Source organism: Mandrillus leucophaeus, unplaced genomic scaffold (genome assembly GCF_000951045.1).
Source record: "Mandrillus leucophaeus isolate KB7577 unplaced genomic scaffold, Mleu.le_1.0 Scaffold843, whole genome shotgun sequence".
Lineage (NCBI taxonomy): Eukaryota > Metazoa > Chordata > Mammalia > Primates > Cercopithecidae > Mandrillus > Mandrillus leucophaeus.
In genome coordinates, this window is record NW_012109175.1 from 952,285 (window position 1) to 974,285 (window position 22,001).

General features: G+C 38.7%; 2 protein-coding genes across 3 annotated transcripts in view; one reads left to right on the forward strand and one right to left on the reverse strand.

The window, feature by feature from the left end:
* The window catches only part of PP2D1 (protein phosphatase 2C-like domain containing 1), a 24,233-nt gene extending 5,877 nt beyond the window's left edge, over positions 1-18,356 (forward strand). The window contains exons 2-3 of the mRNA XM_011968450.1: positions 3,249-4,315; positions 17,395-18,356. Coding sequence (XP_011823840.1) covers positions 3,249-4,315; positions 17,395-18,200 — 1,873 coding nt within the window. The 3' untranslated portion in view covers positions 18,201-18,356. The remainder of the gene's footprint in view (positions 1-3,248; positions 4,316-17,394) is intronic.
* Positions 18,357-18,411: 55 nt separating this feature from the next.
* RAB5A (RAB5A, member RAS oncogene family) overlaps positions 18,412-22,001 on the reverse strand; it is a 42,349-nt gene continuing 38,759 nt past the window's right edge. For both annotated transcript variants that reach the window (XM_011968449.1, XM_011968448.1), the window contains exon 6: positions 18,412-19,874. In XM_011968449.1, coding sequence (XP_011823839.1) covers positions 19,759-19,874 — 116 coding nt within the window. In that variant the 3' untranslated portion in view covers positions 18,412-19,758. The remainder of the gene's footprint in view (positions 19,875-22,001) is intronic.

Here is a 22,001-nt window from a genome sequence, read left to right on the forward strand (position 1 = left end):
AATGCCTGTAATCCCAGCTACTTGGGAGGCTGAGGCAGGAGAATCGCTTGAACCCGGGAGGCGGAGGTTGCAGTGAGCCGAGATTGCACCATTGTACTCCAGCCTGGGCAGCAAGAGTGAAACTCCGTCTCTCTCTCTCTCTCTCTCTCTCTGTCTCTCTCTCTCTCTCTCTCTCTCTATATATATATATATAAAGTTACTTTATTTATTTATTTTTGAGACAGCGTCTCGATCTGTAGCCCAGGCTGGAGTGTGGTGGTACAATCATGGCTCACTGCAGCTTCCACCTCCCGGGCTCAAGCGATCCTCCCACCTCAGCCTCCTGAGTAGCTCGGACTACAGGCATGCATACCATCGCACCTGGCTTTTTTTTTTTTTTTAATTGTTAATAGAGACAAGGCCTCACTATGTTGCACAGGCTGGTCTGAAACTCCTGACCTCAAGTGATTTCCCTACCTCGACCTCCCAAAGTGCTGGGATTACAGGTATAAACCACTGCACCCAGCCAACTTTGATTTTTATCAAGTTTTAAAATATTTTGTAACCAAAGCATTTTTTTTCTGGTCTCTAACTTTTCATAGACCCTTGGAAATATCTCATGCCCTAGAAATTGTGCATGAAATGGATAAAAATGGCCCCAGGTGCTGAGTACAGTGCTAGATGTTTCTGATAGGAAGGGGTAGAAAATGATGCCTGCTCTCCAGAAATGTATCATCCAGCTCTACATCTTTTCTTTCCTATCCTCAGCCCATACCTGTTCGTTGTAGTTTTTAAAAAAATTCTGTCCTTACTGTCAGTTCTTTTCCTTATTCTGCTTGGTTTTGGCATAATCCATTCATTTTCTTGTGAACCCTCTAATTAGAACAAAAGTGTTTTAAGGCAGACAAAATGCAGCACAAAAGTAATTACAATCATGCATCACTTAACGATGGGGATACTTTCTGAGAAGTGTATCGATAGGCAATTTCATGGCTGTGTGAACGTCACAGAGTGTACTTACACAAACCTAGATGGTGCAGCCCACTAATACCTAGGCTATATGGTATAGCCTATCGCTCCTAGGCTACAAACCTGTACGGGTGTGGTACTGTAGTGAATACCGTAGGCAACTGTAACACATGGAAAGTATTGTGTACCTAAACACAGAAGAGGTACAATAAAGTATTGTACAAAGAGTAAAAAATGCAACATTTTAAAATAGGGCACTTACCATGAATAAAGCTTGCAGGACTGCAAGTCCCTCTGGGTGTCAATGAGTGAGTGGTGAGTGTGAAGGTCTAGCACATTATTGCACGCTACTGCAGACCTTATAAACCCTGTACACTTAGCTTACACTAAACTTGGAAACAATATTTTTTCTTCAGTAATAAATTAACCTTAGCTTACAGTAACTTTTTACTTTGTAAACGTTTTAATTTTTAGAACTTTTTGATTCTTTTGTAACATTTGGCTTAAAAGGCAAACACATTGTACAGCTATACAAAAACTACTTGCTTTATTTCCTTATTCTAAGAGCTTTTTTCTGTTTTTAATTTTTTAATTAACATTTTAAATTATTTACTTATTTATCTTTTGAGATGGATTCTCACTCTGTCACCCAGGCTGGAGTGCAGTGGCACGATCTCTGCTCACTGCAGCCTCTGCCTCCTGCCTCCTGGGTTCAAGCAATTCTCCTGCCTCAGCCTCCCAAGTAGCTGGGATTACAGGCATGAGCCACCACGCTCAGCTAATTTTCTGTATTTTTAGTAGAAACGGGGTTTTGCCATATTGGCCAGGCTGGTCTCGAACTCCTGACCTCATGTGATCTACCCGTCTCGACCTCCCAAAGTGTTGGGATTACAGCTGTGAGCCATAGCACCCAGTTAAATTTTATTTTTATTAAAAAATTTAACTAAAATTATTGTTAAATTTTGTTTAAAATGTTTTAACCTTTTTCAAAAAAAAAATAAAAATAAAAATAAAAAACAACCTACAATACACACCTTGGCCTACACAGAGTTGGGATTATCACTGTCTTTCCCCTCCACATCTTGTCCCACTGGAAGGTCTTCAGGAGCAACAACACACGGAGTTGTCATCTATGTTAGCAACACCTTCTGGAATACCTCCTGGAGGGCCTGAGGTTGTTTCACAGTTAATTTTTTTCTAATATAAGGAGTTCACTCTAAAATAACGATAAAAAAGTATACTATCATAAACACATAAGCCAGTCACATAGTCATTTATCATTATCAGGTATTATGTTCTGTACATATCTTGTATTTGCTATACTTTTTTTTCTTCTTTTTGAGATGGAGTCTTGCTCTGTCACCCAGGCTGGAGTGCAGTGGCACCATCTCGGCTCACTGTAACCTCTGCCTCCCAGGTTCAAGTGATTCTCCTGCCTCAGCCTCCCAAGTAGCTGGGATTATAGGCACTCACCACCATGCCCAGCTAATTTTTTGTATTTTTAGTAGAGATGGGGTTTCACCATGTTGGTGAGGCTGGTCTTGAACTCCTGACCCTGTGATCCGTCCGCCTTGGCCTCCCGAAGTGCTGGGATTACAGGTGTGAGCCACCGGGCCGGCCTAATTTTTGTATTTTTAGTAGAGACGGGGTTTCACCATGTTGGCCAGGCTGGTCTTGAACTCCTGACTGCAAGTGATCCGCCCACTTCGGCCTCCTAAAGTGTTGGAATTACAGGCGTGAGCCACCATGCCTGGCCTTGTATTTGCTATACTTTTATTTGACTGGCAGCATATTAGGTTTGTTGATACCAGCATCAACACAAAAACATAAGTGACATGTAGCACTTTATGTCATTGAGACAACAATAATGTCACTAGGCAATAGGAATTTTTTGGCTCCATTATAATCTTGTGGTACCACCATTGCATATGGTCCATCATTGCCTGAAACATCATTATGCAATACATGACTGTTTGTCCATATTAGAAATCAGAATCGCAGGTCTCAAATATATACTTTCACATGCCTAAGGTAAAATATTGTGCTGATTTCTCTGAGCATTTGCTTAGATGTCTGGCTGACTCTTTGGAATTTTTGCCTAATTTATTTCAGGCAGACACAGGTCAATCACCAATTAATTGAGTACTTACATGTTTTTTGAGGAATATGACTCAGAATATTTAATCCTAGGCTTATATAAGATTGTGAGGAGCCAAATCAAATTGCAATGATAAGAGCCTGCTTGAAGAGATTTTCACTGCATCATCCTGGCATGTAAATATCTTTCATCCTGTTTGCAGGGTGTTTTGGAAATCAAGAGAATGGAATATGAAAACATCAACATTTGATTCATATGTGGATATTTCACTTTTACCCAAAAGAAAACGTTTTAGAAAGAAAAAGCCAAGACCAGTGAGACACACCAAACGCCATGAAGAGGAGCAGGTCTATGAGCAAGCGACCACATTACCCTGTTCCATATGCAAGCACGAAATTGACTTAACTGGTATTTTTCTCCATAAGAAGCAACATGTAGCTCTGGCCACGCTGGGTTTCCAGTGGATGGGTGGAAAGAAACCACAGCCCTCAGTGATTACTGTTCAGAGACAGTTCATGATTTCTAAACTATTGTCATCTTTTATGTTCACTGAAAAAACCCTACAGAGCATTAATAATGCTTTTGAGCTGCTTTGGAAAAAAAAAATACCAGCATACTATAAGATTTTTGATAACATTGACAGGAGTGTCATATATTCTCAAAAAATACGTCATCTATTAATTAAAGGAGTGGGCATTTGTGAAGACAGGAATTCTACATGGAAAGCTGACATGAATGATAAATTCACTGTAGTGAGTAATTTTGGTAATAAACCTAATGTGTGTTTTTTCGGTTTGTTCGATGGACATCATGGTGCCTCAGCGGCAGAGTTGACATCCATGGAACTCCCAGTTTTACTCCTCCATCAGCTTTCCAAATTTGATCCTTCTTACCAAATGACAACTGATGAGCAACAAATAATCAATTCCTTTTACACTGTGTTTAGAGAAGAATACACAGCAATAGAAGATCTCTTTTCTGCCATAAACAAAACAGAAGCAGTGAGGCGTGAGTATGAGGACATACACAAAGCCTTTGCAAAAGCATTTTGGAGAATGGATAGGCTTTTACGTCTTGGAAGAAAAGAAGTGTCTAGGGTTCAATGGAGTGGCTGCTCTGCAGTTACTTGTATATTGGAAGGCAAACCTAAAAGTCCTTATGTTCATAAAAATTGGAAAAGAAGAAACAACCATGATGGATCGGCAGAGAGCTCCACTTCCCAGGAGATGCCACAAATATTTCCTGGAATATTACATGTTGCAAACACTGGTATGTACATTGAATAGCACCAAATAATGCCTTTATATTTTGGTTCCTTGCAGCAAAACCCCTCATGCTTCCAGAATTTTTTTATGATTTATTATTTAGCGACTTATTAGTGCCTAGAAATTGCGCTGATCAATATAAGAAGCAACAAATAACCACAATTTAAGTGCAGATTGCAGGCACAAAAATATTGTAATTATTTTTCAAACAGGCACAGATATGATATAATGTAACAAATATGTTACATTTTCCCAAAGGGGTAGCAATAGAGTTGCTGATAAAGATGAAAAGCAAAGATACTACATATGCTTAAACCTGAACAAAATTAAAAACATTTTGTACACTTCCTCTTTTCAGAAAAATGGAAAGTTGTTTGCTCATTGTTAGTGTAGTTGTTTAAATTGGTCAGTTACTCTGATAAGTGTATTTGCTATAGGTCATTCTCATGCTCACTGGCCAAGTAGCATCTATTTCATCTCAGAGAGAATAATAGTTCATGCCTCAGTTTTATGAGCATGTATTCTCTTCTTAAAGAAGTTACCTGTGTTGTTTAAAAGTTATTTCAGGAAGTTAAGGAATTTGCCAAAATGGAAAGCTCAGAGGTAAAACTTTTTAGCAGAATTGACATGAGTTCCACACTGAGTTCTGTGAGATACTTAACTACAGTTCTACTACCCTTTTCATAGATAGAATTATTATTAATGATAGTGTCCGCTTACTGAATATTGAATACGGAGTAATTTCCTCTTCTAGTCTTACAATAACTTTGACATCTAGTGATATCTAAGTATTGTTAACCCAACGTTTCAGATGAGAAATTAAAGCTAAAAAATGTGAGATAATTTGTTCAAGGTCTCAGAAGTAACAGGAATTGGAGTTGGAAATCAGTCCTGCCATATGATATTACCTCTTAAGGGGATTGTTTCCAAAGCCTGAGGAGGCTGGGCCTCAGCGAGTGGGACTTTGTGGCAGAGACAGTGTTGCAAGGCCAGATAATCACAAAGAATACTACAACGAATGTCAAGGCCCCAGAAAGTCAGCCTGTTTCTGATCCAGCCTGGTTCTGAGCCTGAAATGTCAAGGACTCCAGACTAAACAACACCAAGAAAGCTAAGTGCATGTCCACTGCCTCAGAGTCTTTGTCATTTCTCAGGCTCTATGCTGAGTTTCCAAATAGTTCATAGACATAATCATTACAGATTTAAGGCCAATCTGTGAACTGACCCATATTCTTGGAATTGGGACCCCTATAGAAGTTATCATTAATTGTAAGAGTCTTTGTAAAATTAAGGTGACAAATTATGACATATTCAATAAGTGGATACTGTCATTAAATGTCTAGACACGGCCGGGGGTGGTGGCTCACACCTGTAATGCCAGCACTTTGGGAGGCCAAGGTGGGTAGATCACCTCGGGTCAGGAGTTTGAGACCAGCCTGGCCAACATGGTGAAACCCCATCTCTACTAAAAATACAAAAATAAAAAATAAAAAAAATTAGCTGGACGTGGCAGGCACCTGTAACCCCAGCTACTCGGGAGGCTAAGGCAGGAGAATCGCTTGAGCCTGGGAGGCAGAGGCTGCAGTGAGCTGAGATCACACCACTGCACTCCAGACTGGGCAATGAAGTGAGACTCTGTCTCCAGAAAAAAAAATAAATGGCCAGGCGCAGTGGCTGACTCCTGTAATCAGCACTTTGAGAGGCCAAGGCGGGCGGATCATGAGGTCAGGAGATCAAGACCATCCTGGCCAACATGGTGAAACCCCATCTCTACTAAAAATACAAAAATTAGCTGGGCGTGGTGGCGCATGCCTGTAATCCCAGCTACATCGGGAGACTGTGGCAGGAGAATGGCTTGAATCCAGGAGGCGGAGGTGGCAGTGAGCCGAGATGGCACCACTGCTCTCCAGCCTGGTAACAGAGCAGGAGTCAGGACTCCATCTCAAAAAAAAAAAATAAAAAAAATCTAGATACACTGCTGATTGATTGGTTCTAATCTCCAGGTCCAACAATGGGATTTAATTTCCAGGCCTATACAATGGTGTTAAACTGTTTGCATCTAGGCATGTTGCATTTTAATAGAAAGACACATGGGTAAAAACAATTCAAATTGTAAAAGAGAGAACCTGAGGTCATGATTTAGCTACAAAAGTACTCCTGTAAGAAAGAACTTTAAATGACTTCCAGCCATAAAAAAATTTTTTACACAAAATTTTCAAGAATTATTTTGTATTTTATAGAACAGGATTAATTATAGTGAGGGAATTAGGTTTCCTTTTATAAAATTCATAAAATATCAATGTCATAACTCTAGAATTAAAAAAAATTCTTAACTTATAATGAAGTATGAGTTCAATGATGAAACCACTGAATAAATGTTGAATTTGTGCATGTGGAAAAAGGTACTGCCAGACTCACATTCTTTTAAAAAATGTTTATCTATTTTATTGATACATAATAATTATAAATATTTATGGGGTACATGTGGTATTTTGATATATGCATATAATATGTAATGACCAAATCAGGGTATTTAAAATATTCATCACCTGAAATGTGTATTATTTCTTTGTGTTGGGAACACTTCAACTCTTCTAGCTATTTTAAGATATACAGTTCCCTGTCTCTGACTGAATGTCTGTACCTTTTTTATTTTTTGAGATGGAGTCTCACTCTGTTACCTAGGCTGGAGTGCAGTGGCACCATCTTGGCTCACTGCAACCTCCGCCTCCCGGGTTCAAGCCATTCTCCTGCCTCAGCCTTCTGAGTAGCTGGGATTACAGGTGCACGCCACCACACCTGGCTAATTTTTGTATTTTTAGAAAAGACAGGGTTTCACCATGTTGGCCAGGCTGATCCCAAACTCCTGACCTGAGGTGACCCACCCTCCTCTGCCTCCCAAAATGCTAGGATTATAGACGTGAGCCACCACGCCCAGCCTAATTTTTGTATTTTTAGTAGAGACAGGGTTTCAACATGTTGGTCAGGCTGGTCTCGAACTCCTGACCTTGTGAACCACCCACCACAGCCTCCCAAAAGTGCTGGGATTACAGGGGTGAGTCACTGCGTCCAGCCTGTTTGTACTTATTAACCAACTTAACTTTATCTCCTCCTGCCCCGTCCCCAACCTTTCCCAATCTTTGGTAACCATCATTCTGCTTTACCTCATTGAGATCAACAATTTTTAGGATCCACATATGAAAGAGAACAAGTAATGTTTGTCTTTCTGAGTCTGGCTTATTTCACTTAACATTATGTCCTCAGTTCCATCCATGTTGCTACAAATGAAAGAATTTCCTTCTTTTTCATGGCTTAATAGTATTCCATTGTGTACATATACTACATTTTCTTTATCCATTCATCTACTGATGGACATTGTTGACCCTGCATCTTTACTATTGTGAATAGTGCTGCATAAAATGTGGGGGTACAGGTATCTCCTTGATATCCATTGGCTACATACTCAGTAGTGGGATCTGCTCCCCATGACTCAAATATCTGTTAGACCCCATCTCCAACATTGTTGATAAAATTTCAAGATGATGTTTGGGGGGAACAAAAATACATACCATAGCAGGGCCTTTATTATGTTGAGATATGTTTCTTCTATGCCTAATTTGTTGAGAATTTTTATCATGAAGAGAAGCGAATTTTATCAGAAAAGTTTGGGGGGCATTTATTGAGATAATCATATGGTATTTCTCCTTCATTCTTGTGTCATATTTATTTTATTTTTAATGCTGACTGTATTACAAGTCATCACGGTGGGCTATTTATCATACTCAGTAGTGGAATCTGTCCCCATGACTCAAACATATATCAGAACCCATCTCCAACATTGTTGATAAAATTTCAACATGATGTTTGGAGGGAACAAAAATACATACCATAGCAGGGCCTTTCATATGTTAAGATGTGTTTCTTCTATGCCTAATTTGTTGAGAAGTTTTATCATGAAGAGATGTTAAATTTTATCCAAAAAATTTTTGGCTATCTATTGAGATAATCATATGGTATTTCTCCTTCATTCTGTTGGTAATGTGTCATATTTATCTTATTTTTAATGCTGACTGTATTACAAGTCATCACAGTGGGCTATGGGGAAAAGTTTTCAATTAGCAGTAATCACACCGTGGCTAAACCTCACTGGCTATGATACTGCCTCTGCACGAAGCTTCACATTTATTGATTTCTGTGTGAACCATCCTTGCATCCCTGGAATAAATCCCACTTGATCATGGTGCTTTAAAAAATATATGTGTTTTTTGATTCAGCTTGCTAGTATTTTGTTGAGGATTTTCACATCTACATTCATCAGGGATATTGGCCTATAGTTTTCTTCTTTATTGTTGTGTCTTATCTGATTTTGGTATTCAGGTAATGCTGGGCTTGTGGAATGAGTTAAAAAGATTTCCTTTCTCTTCAATTTTCTGAAATAGTTTGAGAAGAATTGGTGTTAATTCTTTTTTATGAGTTTGGTAGAATTCAGCAGTGAAGCCATCTGGTCCTGGGCTTTTCATTTGGGGGACTTTTTATTACTGACTCAATCCTGCTACTTGTTATTGGTCTGTTCAGGTTTTCTATTTCCTCCTGGTTCAGTCTTGGTAGGGTTGTATGTGTCCAGGTGTTTATGTTTATCCATTTCCTCTAGGTTTTCTAATTTGTTAGGGTATCATTGTTTGTAACAGTCCCTAGTGATCTTTTGTTTTTCAGTGGCATCTGTTGTAATGTCTCCTTTTTCATTTCTGGTTTTTTTTTTTTTTTTTTTTTTTTTTGGGATTTTCTCTCTTTTTTCTTGTTTAGGCTAGCTAATGGTTTATTGACTTTTAAAATCTTTTCATAAAAATGACCTTTTGTTTACCTGATCCTATGTGTATTTTTTAGTGTCTATCTTGGTTAATTCTGCTCTGATCTTTATTTTTCTCCCTTCTATTGAGTTTGGTTTGTCCTGGCTTTCTAGTTTCTTGTGGTGCATTGTTATGTTGTTTATTTGGAGTTTATTACTATAAATTTCCCTATTAGTATCACTTTTGCTGCATCCCATAGGTTTTGGTATGCTATGTTTTGATTTTCATTTGTTTCAAGAAGTTTTTGATTTCCTTTTTAATTTCTTCATTGACCCTATGATTGTTGAGGAGCATGTTGTTTAATTTCCATGTGTTTGTACAATTTCCAATGTTCCTCTCGCTATTACAGTTCTATTCCACTGTGGTATGAAAAGATACTACTTGCCAGATGCCTGAAGTCAAGGTGTTCACAGGGCCATGCCTCTTCTAGGGTAGAATCCTTCCTTGGGTCTTCCAGCTTACGGTAGCTCCAGGCATTCCCTCACCCACAGCTGTGTAATTCCAGTCCCTGCCTTGATTTTCACATGGCATTTTACTGTTCTGCCCGTGTGTCTCTACTCTGCGTATCTCTTATAAAGACATTTCTCATTGGAATTCGGGCCCACCTGGATAATCCAAAATGCTGTCATTTTGAGATCCTTAACTACAACTGCAAAAACTATTTTTTTTTCCCCAATAAGAACACATTGACAGGTTGTGGGCGTTAGGAGTAAATGTGTGTTTTTGGATATATTGTCTTGAGCTTTGTTTTGGGATGAAATTACTTGGAAATAGTTTGATCCTTTTAGATCCTGTTTTTTTAATTTATCAGGCAAGTCCAGGGCAGTGTTGAGTTTGGGTCTAATTATTCTCTGCTACTGAGGCAAAACCTTCCTAAGCATGCTACCTAATGATTCCTGAATTAATATCTTTTCAGTCTGCCTGGTTGGAACAGGAATTATTCTACCAGCCCTATGAGTCCTCAGCAATGCTCCCTCTAATCCTTTTCAAATGCTTCTTTTCCCAGTTTCCACCCACACATGTATTCACCAGTACCCATCTAAACACTTGAGAAAGACCCACTAGAGAAAGACCCTCGAAAGGTATCTGGAATTCTCTAGAATTCCAGATGTAAGCTCTTTTCTCTCTGGTATTCTGTCCTCAGCAAGCTCTAGCTGCATTGGTTTCCCTGGACTCTTGGCTCTGTCTCTTCAAAACAGATGAAAGTGTAAATCCAGTCACTGTTATTGTATCTTGACCAGAAAGATAAGAAATTCCATATAATTTATGTTTTGGGGAATTATGTGAGAGATGTGTCATCCAGAGTACTGCATTTGCTCCTGCCTCGTGTCTGCCTGTTGACACTATCAATATGTACTAAGTGATCCATTTGAGGCTTTCAGACTACAAATACGTGAAGGTTGGTGGTTTCACATTCTTTGTTTTGTAGAGATGGGGTGTTGTTATGTTGCCCAGGCTGGTCTCGAACTCTTGGACTCAAGTGATCCTCCCATCTTGGCCTCCCAAAGTGCTTTGATGCTTTGATGAGCTTTAATCTTCTCATGTATTAAACATGTGATTATCCTTGCCTCACAGGATTACAGATGTGAGCTACAATGTCAAGCCAGTTCCAAGTTTTTTGTAGCTTCCTTTCTTCCCTCTTTCTCTCTTTGGCATAATCTGAAATAGTCAGTTTTTCTGTAGTCTGTGTGGTGGCAACAGGCATAGGTTTATTTTTGGTTCACTGTTTCAGTGAGGCCATCGTCCTTTGGGGTCCTAGCTTTGTTGTGGTGAGCCATTTAGTCTTCCCCATCTCGGAGAAGCCCTAGGTTTTGTCTCCTGTTTCATAAGCCTGTGATTTTTTTTTTTTAAAGACAGAGTTGGGTTGGGTGCAGTGGCTCACTCCTGTAATCCCAGCACTTTGGGAGGCCGAGGCGGGTGGATCACAAGGTCAGGAATTCAAGACCAGCCTGGCCAACATGGTGAAACCCCGTCTTTACTAAAAAATACAAAAATTAGCCAGGTGTGGTGGTGGGCACCTGTAATCCCAGCTACTTGGGAGGTTGAGGCAAAGAATTGCTCGAACCCAGGAGGCAGAGAGCTGAGATCGTGCCACTGCACTCCAGCCTGGGCGACAGAGTGAGACTCCGTCTCAAAACAAAACAAACAAACAAACAAACGAAACAGTCTTGCTCTGTTATCCAGGCTGGACTGGAGTGGCTCGATCTTGGCTCACTGCAACCTCCACCTCCCGGATTCAGGGTTCAAGCGATTCTCCTGCCTCAGCCTCCCGAGTAGCTAAGATTACAGGCACATGCCACCAAGCCCAGCTAATTTTGTTTTATGTAAAGACGGGGTTTCAACATGTTGGCCAGGCTGGTCTCACACTCCTGACCTTAAGTGATCCACCTGCTTTAGCCTCCCAAAGTGCTGGGATTATAGTTATGAGCCACTGCACCTGGCCACCTTGTGAAAATCTAATGTGGATTTATTCGGCTCAATACATGGTCTTAGGTAAAAGCTAGTTTCTGCTCTTGGTATACCTGAATTTAGTCATTCTGCTTCTTGAGTATTTTGTACTTCAGCTATATTAACCAGGATATTTACTTGTTCTCAGTGGAAGGGTCAATCTGAGACCCAGACTGCCTCATTACTGCTCCTTTTTAATATTTGAGTGCTTTGGTGTATCTGTTATTCCAATATCTTTATGTCTAGATTGTACATTTGTTAATAATTCCTTTTAATGAGGCCCTGTAAACTTTTATTTCTAGTGTCCTAGCTTTCCGTCTCTAAAGCTCACAGTAAATTCAGAGACCAGGCACAATTTTACCCACTATTTCTCTATTATTCACTTTTTTTTTTTTTGAGATGAGGTTTTGCTATGTAGCCAGGAGCGCAGTGGTTATTCTTAGGCTCAATCAGAGGATACTGCAGCCTGGAACCCCTAGCCTCAAGCGGTCCTCCTGCCTCAGCCTCCCAAGTAGCTAGGCCTACAGCCTACGCCACCACACCCGGCTATCACAATTTTTAAATTAGTGGTCACCTGAATCCCCCTTCCCTTCTCAAGACTGCCACATCACTCCTTCATCTGATCTTCAAAATCTGTGAGGAAAGGATAATCACATTTTTAATACATGAGAAGACTAAAGCTCATCAAAGCATTATACTAGGTTATATAACCAGTGAGTGAGCCAGGACTCCAGTCTTTCAGGCTTGAAGTCTGGTTACTTCAAATGAACAGTACTAGCTCTCTCCTGTTTTTAGGGTGTCTTCATTTTTATGTGGACTTTTCTGTCTTCATTAATCGCTAATGCTGTATTTGCAGACCTCAGTTGCCTTTCTTCTCTAGATGCGTTTCCATGGGTGTGAAAATGTGTTCATTCAGACTAGTTTGGTAAGTTGCTTTTAAAATTATCTCCACCCCTACCATTTTCCCCTAAAGTCTAATTCAACTCCAGAATCTCCTTCAATTTTGTGCAGGAAAAAAGCCAAATTCTTAACACTGACATTTTATATACCTTCCCTTCCCCTTCTCCCTTTTTTTGATGGTGGTGCTAAGGAACTCTCACATGTTTACAAACCTGATTCTGAGAACACATTCAACAAATATTTCATAAACAGTTGAGACTCGTGCATAATCTAGTTAGGCTTGAGGGGTACAATGGTGAGCAATGAACAATGGACATGAGTTTCATGATCATATGTCTATAAAACAAAAGGATATTTTGAACATCCAATGAAAGCTAGTTCAACATGAGTGAGGCTCTTAAGATAACCATTCTTAGGAAGTCACAAAGCTGCTGTCCATGCATAAAATTAAACAAATTCAGCCTCTTTTGCTGAAACTAGAGCATTGAAGAAAAACTGGATATAGACTGTTTCCCCTAATCTTATTTACATGCAATTCTAATTTACTTATGCTCCTTTATAATTGTAATTTTTCCTTTCCCCAGTAACTATTTCAATTTTTCCCAAGTTCCAAGTTACCACTGCTTATCTTAAGCCTGTAATTCTACTTTGTATTTTCTTATAGTTCTTTTAGAAATGGGTCTGAAATGAAACATTTGTCGTTTCCCCTCAATTTCTTTTGAATAGCCTCTCTACCTGCTTTTCTCTTCTTAGAACACCAACCTTTAAGTGTCTACCTCTTAAATTAGCTTATTGAGTCTCACAGTAACTTTGACAAATAACACTGCAGGTAAAGAACTGTTACTTAGTGAAATAAAGTGATCTAATGAAGGCCACACAGACAAAAGTTTGGGATTCAAGTCTGACTGTGTCAGGCTCCTAAATCCTTCCACTCCCCATACTGTTTTTCTACACCAAACTGTCCTTATTACTCCTGGGCAACGTTGTGCATCCTAGGTGTGTTTTTATTTTTCCTGCTTCATCCATCATGTATATAGGTATGAGTTTTTCTGATCACTACATAAAGTTCCTTTTCCTCTTCTCTCACTCCTTCTTAAAACGTTCCTGCTCTAATCAACACTGAGTCACCTTTCTGGCTTTATCTGAGAAAAATCTTGATATTGCCTACTCAGCTCTAGAATTCCCTGGTTGGGATTCCAGGGTTCATCCTAAGTTTACTGGACTTTTCCTTCTCACAAAAGTTGGTGATAACCCAGTAATTGCAGGAGGCAGCCACATCATTACCCTCTGCATAAGAAACACTTTACCTGACTATGCCACTTTAAAAAGGCTTGAGCATCATCTCAAAGCGGCTCTTTTTAATCCCCAAGATTATTGTTCCTAAACACGTTGCTCTTCCAGTAATCCTGTTCCATTTTTATTCTGGTAACATTTTCTGAAGAGCGCAATCTCTCCAAATACTGAAAGTTGTTACCTTTGTCTAGGACTTGAATTCATTTATGCTTAGATTAAAATTGTGTAGTGGTTTCCAACACAGTTCATTGCTTGGTTAGCTGTTCGCATTTCCTCCAAACAGATGTTACCAAGAAACTTTTTAAAAAGCCAAATGTCCTTTCTCTTAAGCTATCAAAGGCTGCTTCCTCTCCACTTCTCCAGACTACGTGGACATAACAGTGATATTTAATAATCTTCCTCTAATTTCTCATCTTCATGGAAACCTTTCGTTCATTATCATGTTCAAGCTTTCAGTTTAATATAGCACTTGACTTCAAACACCCTGTTTGTAGCTGACAGCATATGCCGCCCATTGTTACAAAATGAAACTGTTGACTCTGCATATCTAATTTTTTAGTTCGTTCCATTAGTAGTCTTCCTGATGAATCTTATTTACCCTCTACTTTCTGGGTTATATACACAAATAGTTAAGAAACGCTGGCTACTTCTCCTTCACTTTCCTTTCCTTCATGCACCACTCATACAGGTAAAGAATGCGATGCCAGGTGCAGTGACTAGCGCCTATAATCCCAGCATTTTGGGAGACCAAAGCAGGAGGATCGCTTGAGCCCAGGAGTTTGAGACCAGCCTGGGCAACATAGCGAAAGCCTGTTTCTACGAAAAAAATGCAGAAATTAGCCGGGTGTGGTGGAACATGCCTTTAGTCCCAGCTCTCCAGAGGCGGAGGTGGGAGGATCACCTGAGCCCAGGGAGGCCAACACTGCAGTAAGCCGTAATCATACCACTGCACTCCAGCCTGGGTGACAGAGTGAAACCCTGTCTCCAAAAGAAAAAAAAAAAAAAAAAAAAGGCATTATCTCCCTTTTTAACAGGTAGAGCAAGAACTGCAACCAGGATTTAATGTCCTTTCTCTTAAAATATTTTATTGTGCGGAACCCAAAGGATGTTCACAAGTAATAAAATGGGCCAACATGGTATGTCCTACTCTGTAGCACAGGAGAAAAAAAAAAAAAGGTAAATAGTGCATAAGGCTACACTTGTCAAGCTCTCTGTAGAGGTAACTAAAATAAAAATAACCTGTTTACCATCCTTTCATTGTAAGTACTATTCCTTTTAAATTCTTTTCAAATCACATACTAGGAAAATAATGCTTTTTCTTTTCGCTAAATGGCCTTTTGGCTTGCCACATGCAAATAAACATTTACAAAGTGAATGGATTTGACTATTCTGAGCCAAATTATGTCCCTTTTGTTTTCAGAGCTATGGCCACACAATTCACGTGTATGTACAAATTTTTCTAATTTAAGAGGTACTGAACCATATGTACTCACTAATAATTCCATTTACTCAGTTGGCACGTTAAGTGCCACTTCATGTTGCCTAGCTGATTCAGTAATAATTTATAATTCAGCAAAAGTCATTATTTTACTGACTTATGTTCTGCAAAATCTAAGTCGAATAATCAACAGTAAGACAAGTTAATACACAATATTAATAACCACACTATAAAGAAATGAGGGGCCATATGGCCTTTAAGAACTACTATTTATGTAGTTTCCAAAATATTTTTCACAAACATCATCTTTTAGTCCCAATCCAGTAGCTCAGCTATTAAAAATTCCTATTATATAAATGAGACAATAGTTTCTGTCTATATCTGACACTAATGCTTTTACCAATTTAGGCTATTTTTGAGTCTCACTTTGTCGCACAGACTGAAGTGCAGTGGTGCAATTTCGACTCACTGCAACCTCCGCCTCCCAGGTTCAAGCAATTCTTGTGCCTCAGCCTCCTGAGTAGCTGGGATTACAGGCGTGCACCATCATGCCCGGCTAATTTTTGTATTTAGTAGAGACAGAGTTTCGCCATGCTGGCCAGTCTGGTCAAGTGATCCTCCTGCCTCAGCCTCCCAGAGTGCTGGAATTACAGGCATGAGCCACCACACTGGCCACCAATTTAGGCTTTCCAACTATAGTACTATACTAGTTGCATGGACCTCAACTTTTTTTTTTTTTTTTGAGAGAGTCTTGCTCTGTCACCTAGGCTGGAGTGCAGTGGTGTGACTTCAGCTTACTGCAACCTCCACCTCCTGTGTAGAGGCGGTTCTTGTGCCTCAGCCTCCCAAGTAACTGGGATTACAGGCGTGCATACGCCACCATGCCCGGCTAATTTTTTTGTATTTTTAGTACAGATGGGGCTTTGCCATGTTGCCCCAGCTGGTCTCAAACTTCTGGCTTCAAGTGATTTGCCTGCCTCAGCCTCCCAAAGAGTGGCGTTTACAGGTGTAAGCCACCACACCTGGCCTTGGACCTCAACCTTCTAAGTCTAAATTCTTTTAGCTATAAAACTGTTGGCCTAGAATTGAACTCCTCCTGCAAGCAACTAAATGATCCCAGGTACAGGATCATATTTAAAACCAGAATATTCTATGTAAATTTGGCATTCTATTCCAGAAATTTTAAATCTCAAAGATGGTATAATAATCAAATATTATTAACCCCATCTCAGAACAGTTTAATAACTTTCTATAAATCACAAATGATTTCATACCAAGAAAAACAATATGTAATTATATGTAATTTTAAAAACATAAAATTATATTCCTAAAAACTTGGGGAAAATCAATTTTTCCTAACTAAAAAAATTCAGTTGTTCTTAAAAAATACTCCACAAAAAGTTACAGTAATATATAATCTCCCGCCAGTCTGTTCAGATCCTGTTTAAACTGTAAGATTTCAATGAAGCATACCATCATGGATTCATTTGAACCATGAACAACCTACAACCAACTTTTAAGATTTCAGTTTCCAACCAAAGGGTTTAATGTTGGCTGCCTATTATTCATGTAATACATTAATAATGTATTTCTTCACAGGAATGATTGACTTAATTTTTAAAAACTATACATTATAGCAACCTAACATTAATAGTGACATTCTAATGTTTTCATCACCCATGACCTAAGCACATTCAAGTTTTAACTTGTACTGGTTACACACTGTCATTCTGTTTTTTTTTAAAAAATCAAAGCTTGTGTTTTAAATTGAAGAAGCATTTATCTTAAAACATTTAAAAATCTGCTAGATGGAATATATGTTGGCTATAAAAAAGTTCAACTCATGACTCTCCAATATAAGTAATATTAAGTCATTTCATTAAAAAATTTAGAAGTTACTTTGCATTATCTGTAATGTTAACACTAAATGTTTTAAACACTAAAAGTTGCTTAACAATGAGGTATAAAATGATGTTTGAATCTGCATTTACTATAAATCATTCAGTAGTGATATATTACACATATTTAAACAGTACTTTTACATAGCCTGCTTTCTGTTTAGCATTGAAACACAGAATTTACTAAAGTTAGCAGATTTTGAATACAATTGGTTATCTCTAGGATAAAAATTTCTTCTTTTAAAAAATAATCTTTCAGGTAATGTGCAAGCAGTCTTGTGCAGAAATGGGAAAGGTTTTTGCCTAACCAAAGAACATACTACACGAAACACAAACGAAAGAAGAAGACTACTTCAGAATGGAACAGTCATTAGTTCAAATGAACCATACGGGCTTGTAGAAGGGCAAGTAAAAACTACACGAGGACTTGGATTTCATGGAAATCTCAAGCTGAAAAAGTCCATTATCCCAGCACCTCAAACTATTTCTGTCCCTATAGATGACCTATGTCAATTCCTTATTTTAGCTACTAAGGGACTTTGGGAAGTTTTGGATAAAGAGGAAGTCACTGCCCTGGCAATGACAACATTTCACATGTATAAAGAAACATACTGTTCTATCATACCTAAAAAATCTTCACCATCCAAAGGGCCTCTGCTTTTTTCAACCATTGAACCAAACCTTACTAAATCACAAAGTAATATCCACGTATTGTTTCAGTATAAATCTGTATCTGAAGGATGTGTGTCAACTACAGATTCCAAAGAAAATTTGTCCGATTCAAACTATTCTAAATACTGCATTTATAACCCTGAGAATGTAGAAACATTTCCAGCAGAAACGACTCATCATAAATCTTGCAGTGAAAAAGTAACTGACAGACCAACTAGTGTCAATGGTGTGGCAACAAATGAAAAAGAATCAGGCACTAAGAGTTTCTATGAAGGTGCAGCTGAGTACGTTAGCCGTGAACTTGTAAATGCTGCTTTACTGGCTGGCTCCAGAGACAACATTACAGTTATGGTAATATTTCTCAATGGAAGTGAGTATCAGCTTCTGACATAAAAAATAAAAGTTCCAATTATCCAGAGCACCAAAATATAATACCATAAAGCAATTCTTCAATGATCCAGATATTAGGACGATTCATCAATAACATGCAATTTTATGAACACAGTAAAGAAAATATAAAAGCGGATATTAGGTCATATAATTTATATATGTTCACTGTTTTATGCCAAAAAAAAAAAAAAAAGAAAGAAAGAAAAACCAATACTTGCTTTTTATACCACTTTATTCCAACCTGAGCACCTCAATATAAAACTAAACACTGGTGAACCGTTTTCCTAATTCTGCATTATTGTAAATGTACAAGTTCTCCTAGCAGTCCAACACTTAAATAGACTAAATCATCTCTGACACATGGTAGCTTTCATATAATGAAAATACCTAAAATAATTAGTGCAATATACTGAACTGATCAAAATAAAATGAACTTTGGAAAAGAAGGCTGCAAGATTGTTACTAACATATTGCAATACTTTATGTTACAAATTACGGGTACATTGTTTATTATGGTTCTAGCCATGGAGGAACAACTGAAGCCCCTTCTTGTCCAAGGGGGAGAGAGAAATAATTAGCTATTTTAGTAACTGTACATTTTGTATACTTTTAAGCAACTCTTAAATATTACAGAAAAGTAATACAGATATGGAGACTACAATGCAGTACCCTATTTACAGTACAGCTGAAGATCGAATTTAAAATAATCAAGTTTGAATATACATAATTGTTAGTGCATTGACTATATTATGTCAAAAGGGAACAAAAGCCCCCTCCCTGCCCCAAACAACAAAACCTATGTAATGGCCAGCAGTGATTAATCGGAAATCAGACACCTGGTTTATTTCATTTTTGTTAAAGAACTCACGTTTGAAAGGAACACTATCCATTAAGGTGCATTTATTAGTTCTCAAATTCTTAAAACAAGATGGGATTGCATTTGATTTTTACCCCATTTAAAAAAAAAATGGGACTGGCTATAATTAAGATACCATTAATACTCTTCCCCACCGCCCGACCTTGTATATGTGGGATTATTTTCTTGTGGCTAATTTATTAAAATGTGGAATGTACATTTTAAATACAGATACCAGGAGAAATGAACATTTGCCTGAATACCACGGCTAAGCATCATAAATAACTTTAGAATCTCCTTCTAAAAAAAGGACGTTTTTGAAAAGCCCAAATTAGTAAGTTTCAAAATTTTTTTCACAGGTGACTACTGTACCAGTGTGGAGAAATGGGCTGGTTAACTGTGTGGGTCCAGACAGTCATCTGTCTATATTCCTAGTGATGAGAAATTATTCCTCCTAACCTTCCAATGAAACAAGTGTCCACATAGTTCTCATTTTTTCCCTATTGTTGAAACATTAGTGAGAAGGACCCATGCATGTTATTAAAAATTAAGTTCAAAACACTTAAAATAATTCTGTATTAGAAACTTGACTCTATCATAAGTCTCTTCTTTTGGAAGTCATACTGGGCTGGTTAAATGCTCCAATTCCATTGTTATTAACATTTAGGAAGCAGAAGACTATTCCAGCTAGTTCAAACTAGAGGTTTAGTTACTACAACACTGACTCCTGGTTGGTTGTGTGGGTTCGGTGAGGTCTACTCCTCTTCCTCTGGCAGAATTTGCTCCTGGATTTTGTGGTTCATTCTTTGGCAATTTTTTAGCTGAAAGAAAATGATCAAATAAATGGAATATCTGAATACTCATATTAGTATCAGTTTCACCTGCTATTTATAATTTTTCTTTCCAGTTAGGTTACCCCCAAAGTATTATATAACCACATGTTCATTCTTTTCAAATGTTTACTATCTATTAAATGCCAAAACATTGGTTGCTGTCTTAGGGAGTTTGATTTCTGGGGTAACTGTGTTGGGGGAAGGGTAGATGGGGACTGGCTGTAGACACAATTAAAACTTAAACCTGACTAGTGCTTTATGTAATTCTCTACACAGATTCACTCAGTAATACCAGAAAAGTTGTATTTTATTTTATACTCATTATTACTTCTTCTTCTTCTTTTTTTTTGAGATGGAGGCTCGCTCTGTCACCCAGGCTCACCTAGGCTGGAGTGCAATGGCGTGATCTCAGCTCACTGCAACCTCCACCTCCTGGGTTCAAGCGATTCTTGTGCTCTGGCCTCCTGAGTAGCTGGGATTATAGGCATGCCCCACCACGACCAACTAATTTTTGTTTTTTAGTAGTGACGGGGTTTCACCATGTTGCCCAGGCTGATCCTGAACTGCTGACCTCAGGTGATCCACCTGCTTTGGCCTCTCAAAGTGCCGGGATTATAGGCATGAGCCATGGTGCCTGGCCTCATTATTACTTCTATTTAAAAAAAAAATCTAAGTTAATAAACATGATGGCCAGCCAGTAAGCTTATCAGTAAGTTTATAAAGAAGCTCAGCTCATATCAGCATTCTCCAGGCTGCCACAAACGCTTTTTAGAACAAGTCAGGATAGAAACAAATACCATTGTAATCATCACCTCAACAAAACTTGTCCTCTATTGTGCAACTAATTATCACCCGGAATTATGATAGATCATATCTACTATTTCCTTCCTGGCTTCCACAGCCTTTGGCCTTAAAACATCTATATACATTTTCTCTCTCACACTCTCTTTTTTTTTTAAGAGACAGGTCTCACTCTGTCACCCAGGATGAAGCGCAGTGGTGTGATCATGGCTCACTGCAGCCCTGAGTTCCAAAGTGAGATGGGGTCTCACTTTGTTGCCTAGGCTGGTCTTGAACTCGTGGGCTCAAGCAATCCTTCCGCCTCAGACTTCCACGTGCTGAGACTGCAAGTATGAGCCACCATGCTCGACCTCTTAGTTTTTAAAAGAGAAACTTACACCTTGCAGAGTAACCATCAGCTGCCTTGAAATAAAGGGGAAATAGGTAAGAGTTGGATTTTTGAGAATGAACAATTACAATCTATGCTTTGGGCAAAGGACAGATAAGACCCAAGTTAGATGCCTGCATGTGTCAAAACTTAGCATACTGGAGGAAATATAAGAACACACAAACATACCTTAGCATGCTAGTGGAAATACACTTAGACACAAACATATCTACATACATTCAGACATACTCAACACTTTGTTGTGATCTTAGTTTGAATGTAGCCTGCAGCCATACTTCTTTTCATTTTGGAGACAAGGTCTCCCTCTGTAGCCCAAGCTGGAGTGTGGTGCAACAATCATAGCTCACTGAAACCTTGAACTCCTGCGCTCAAAAGATCCTCCCACCTCAGCCTCCCAAGTAGCTAAGACTACAGGGTATGCACCACCATGCCTGGCCTTTTTTTTTTTATTTGTTTGTTTTGTAGAGACTGGGTCTTGCTCTGTTGCCCAGGCTGGTCTAGAACTCCTGGCCTTGAAGATCATTCCACCGTGGCCTCTCAAAGTACTGGGATTACAGGAGTGAGTCACTGCAACCAACCTCATTTTCTCCTTTTATAGGCTGATGAATCCTAATCTGACTGACCAGTAGCTATACCTAATCCAAATAGAATTATCCTGAAGACCTCATCTCCAAAACCTATTTCCTAACTTTATTTGAGTCAGAGGAGTCTGGCTTGTCAGATTCAGACAACACACTCAACCAGCAGTTACGACTTTACCTCTGCCAAGCTCTATACAGCGAGTGGTTGTTCTCTGGAGTGTTCCCACTGATTAAAAAAAGTACCTGCTGGATATACAGATGCTCCTTGACTTACGATGGGGCTACATCCTGATATATCCATCCTAATTTGTATGTTTTTGATTTATGATTTTTTTTTTTTTTGAG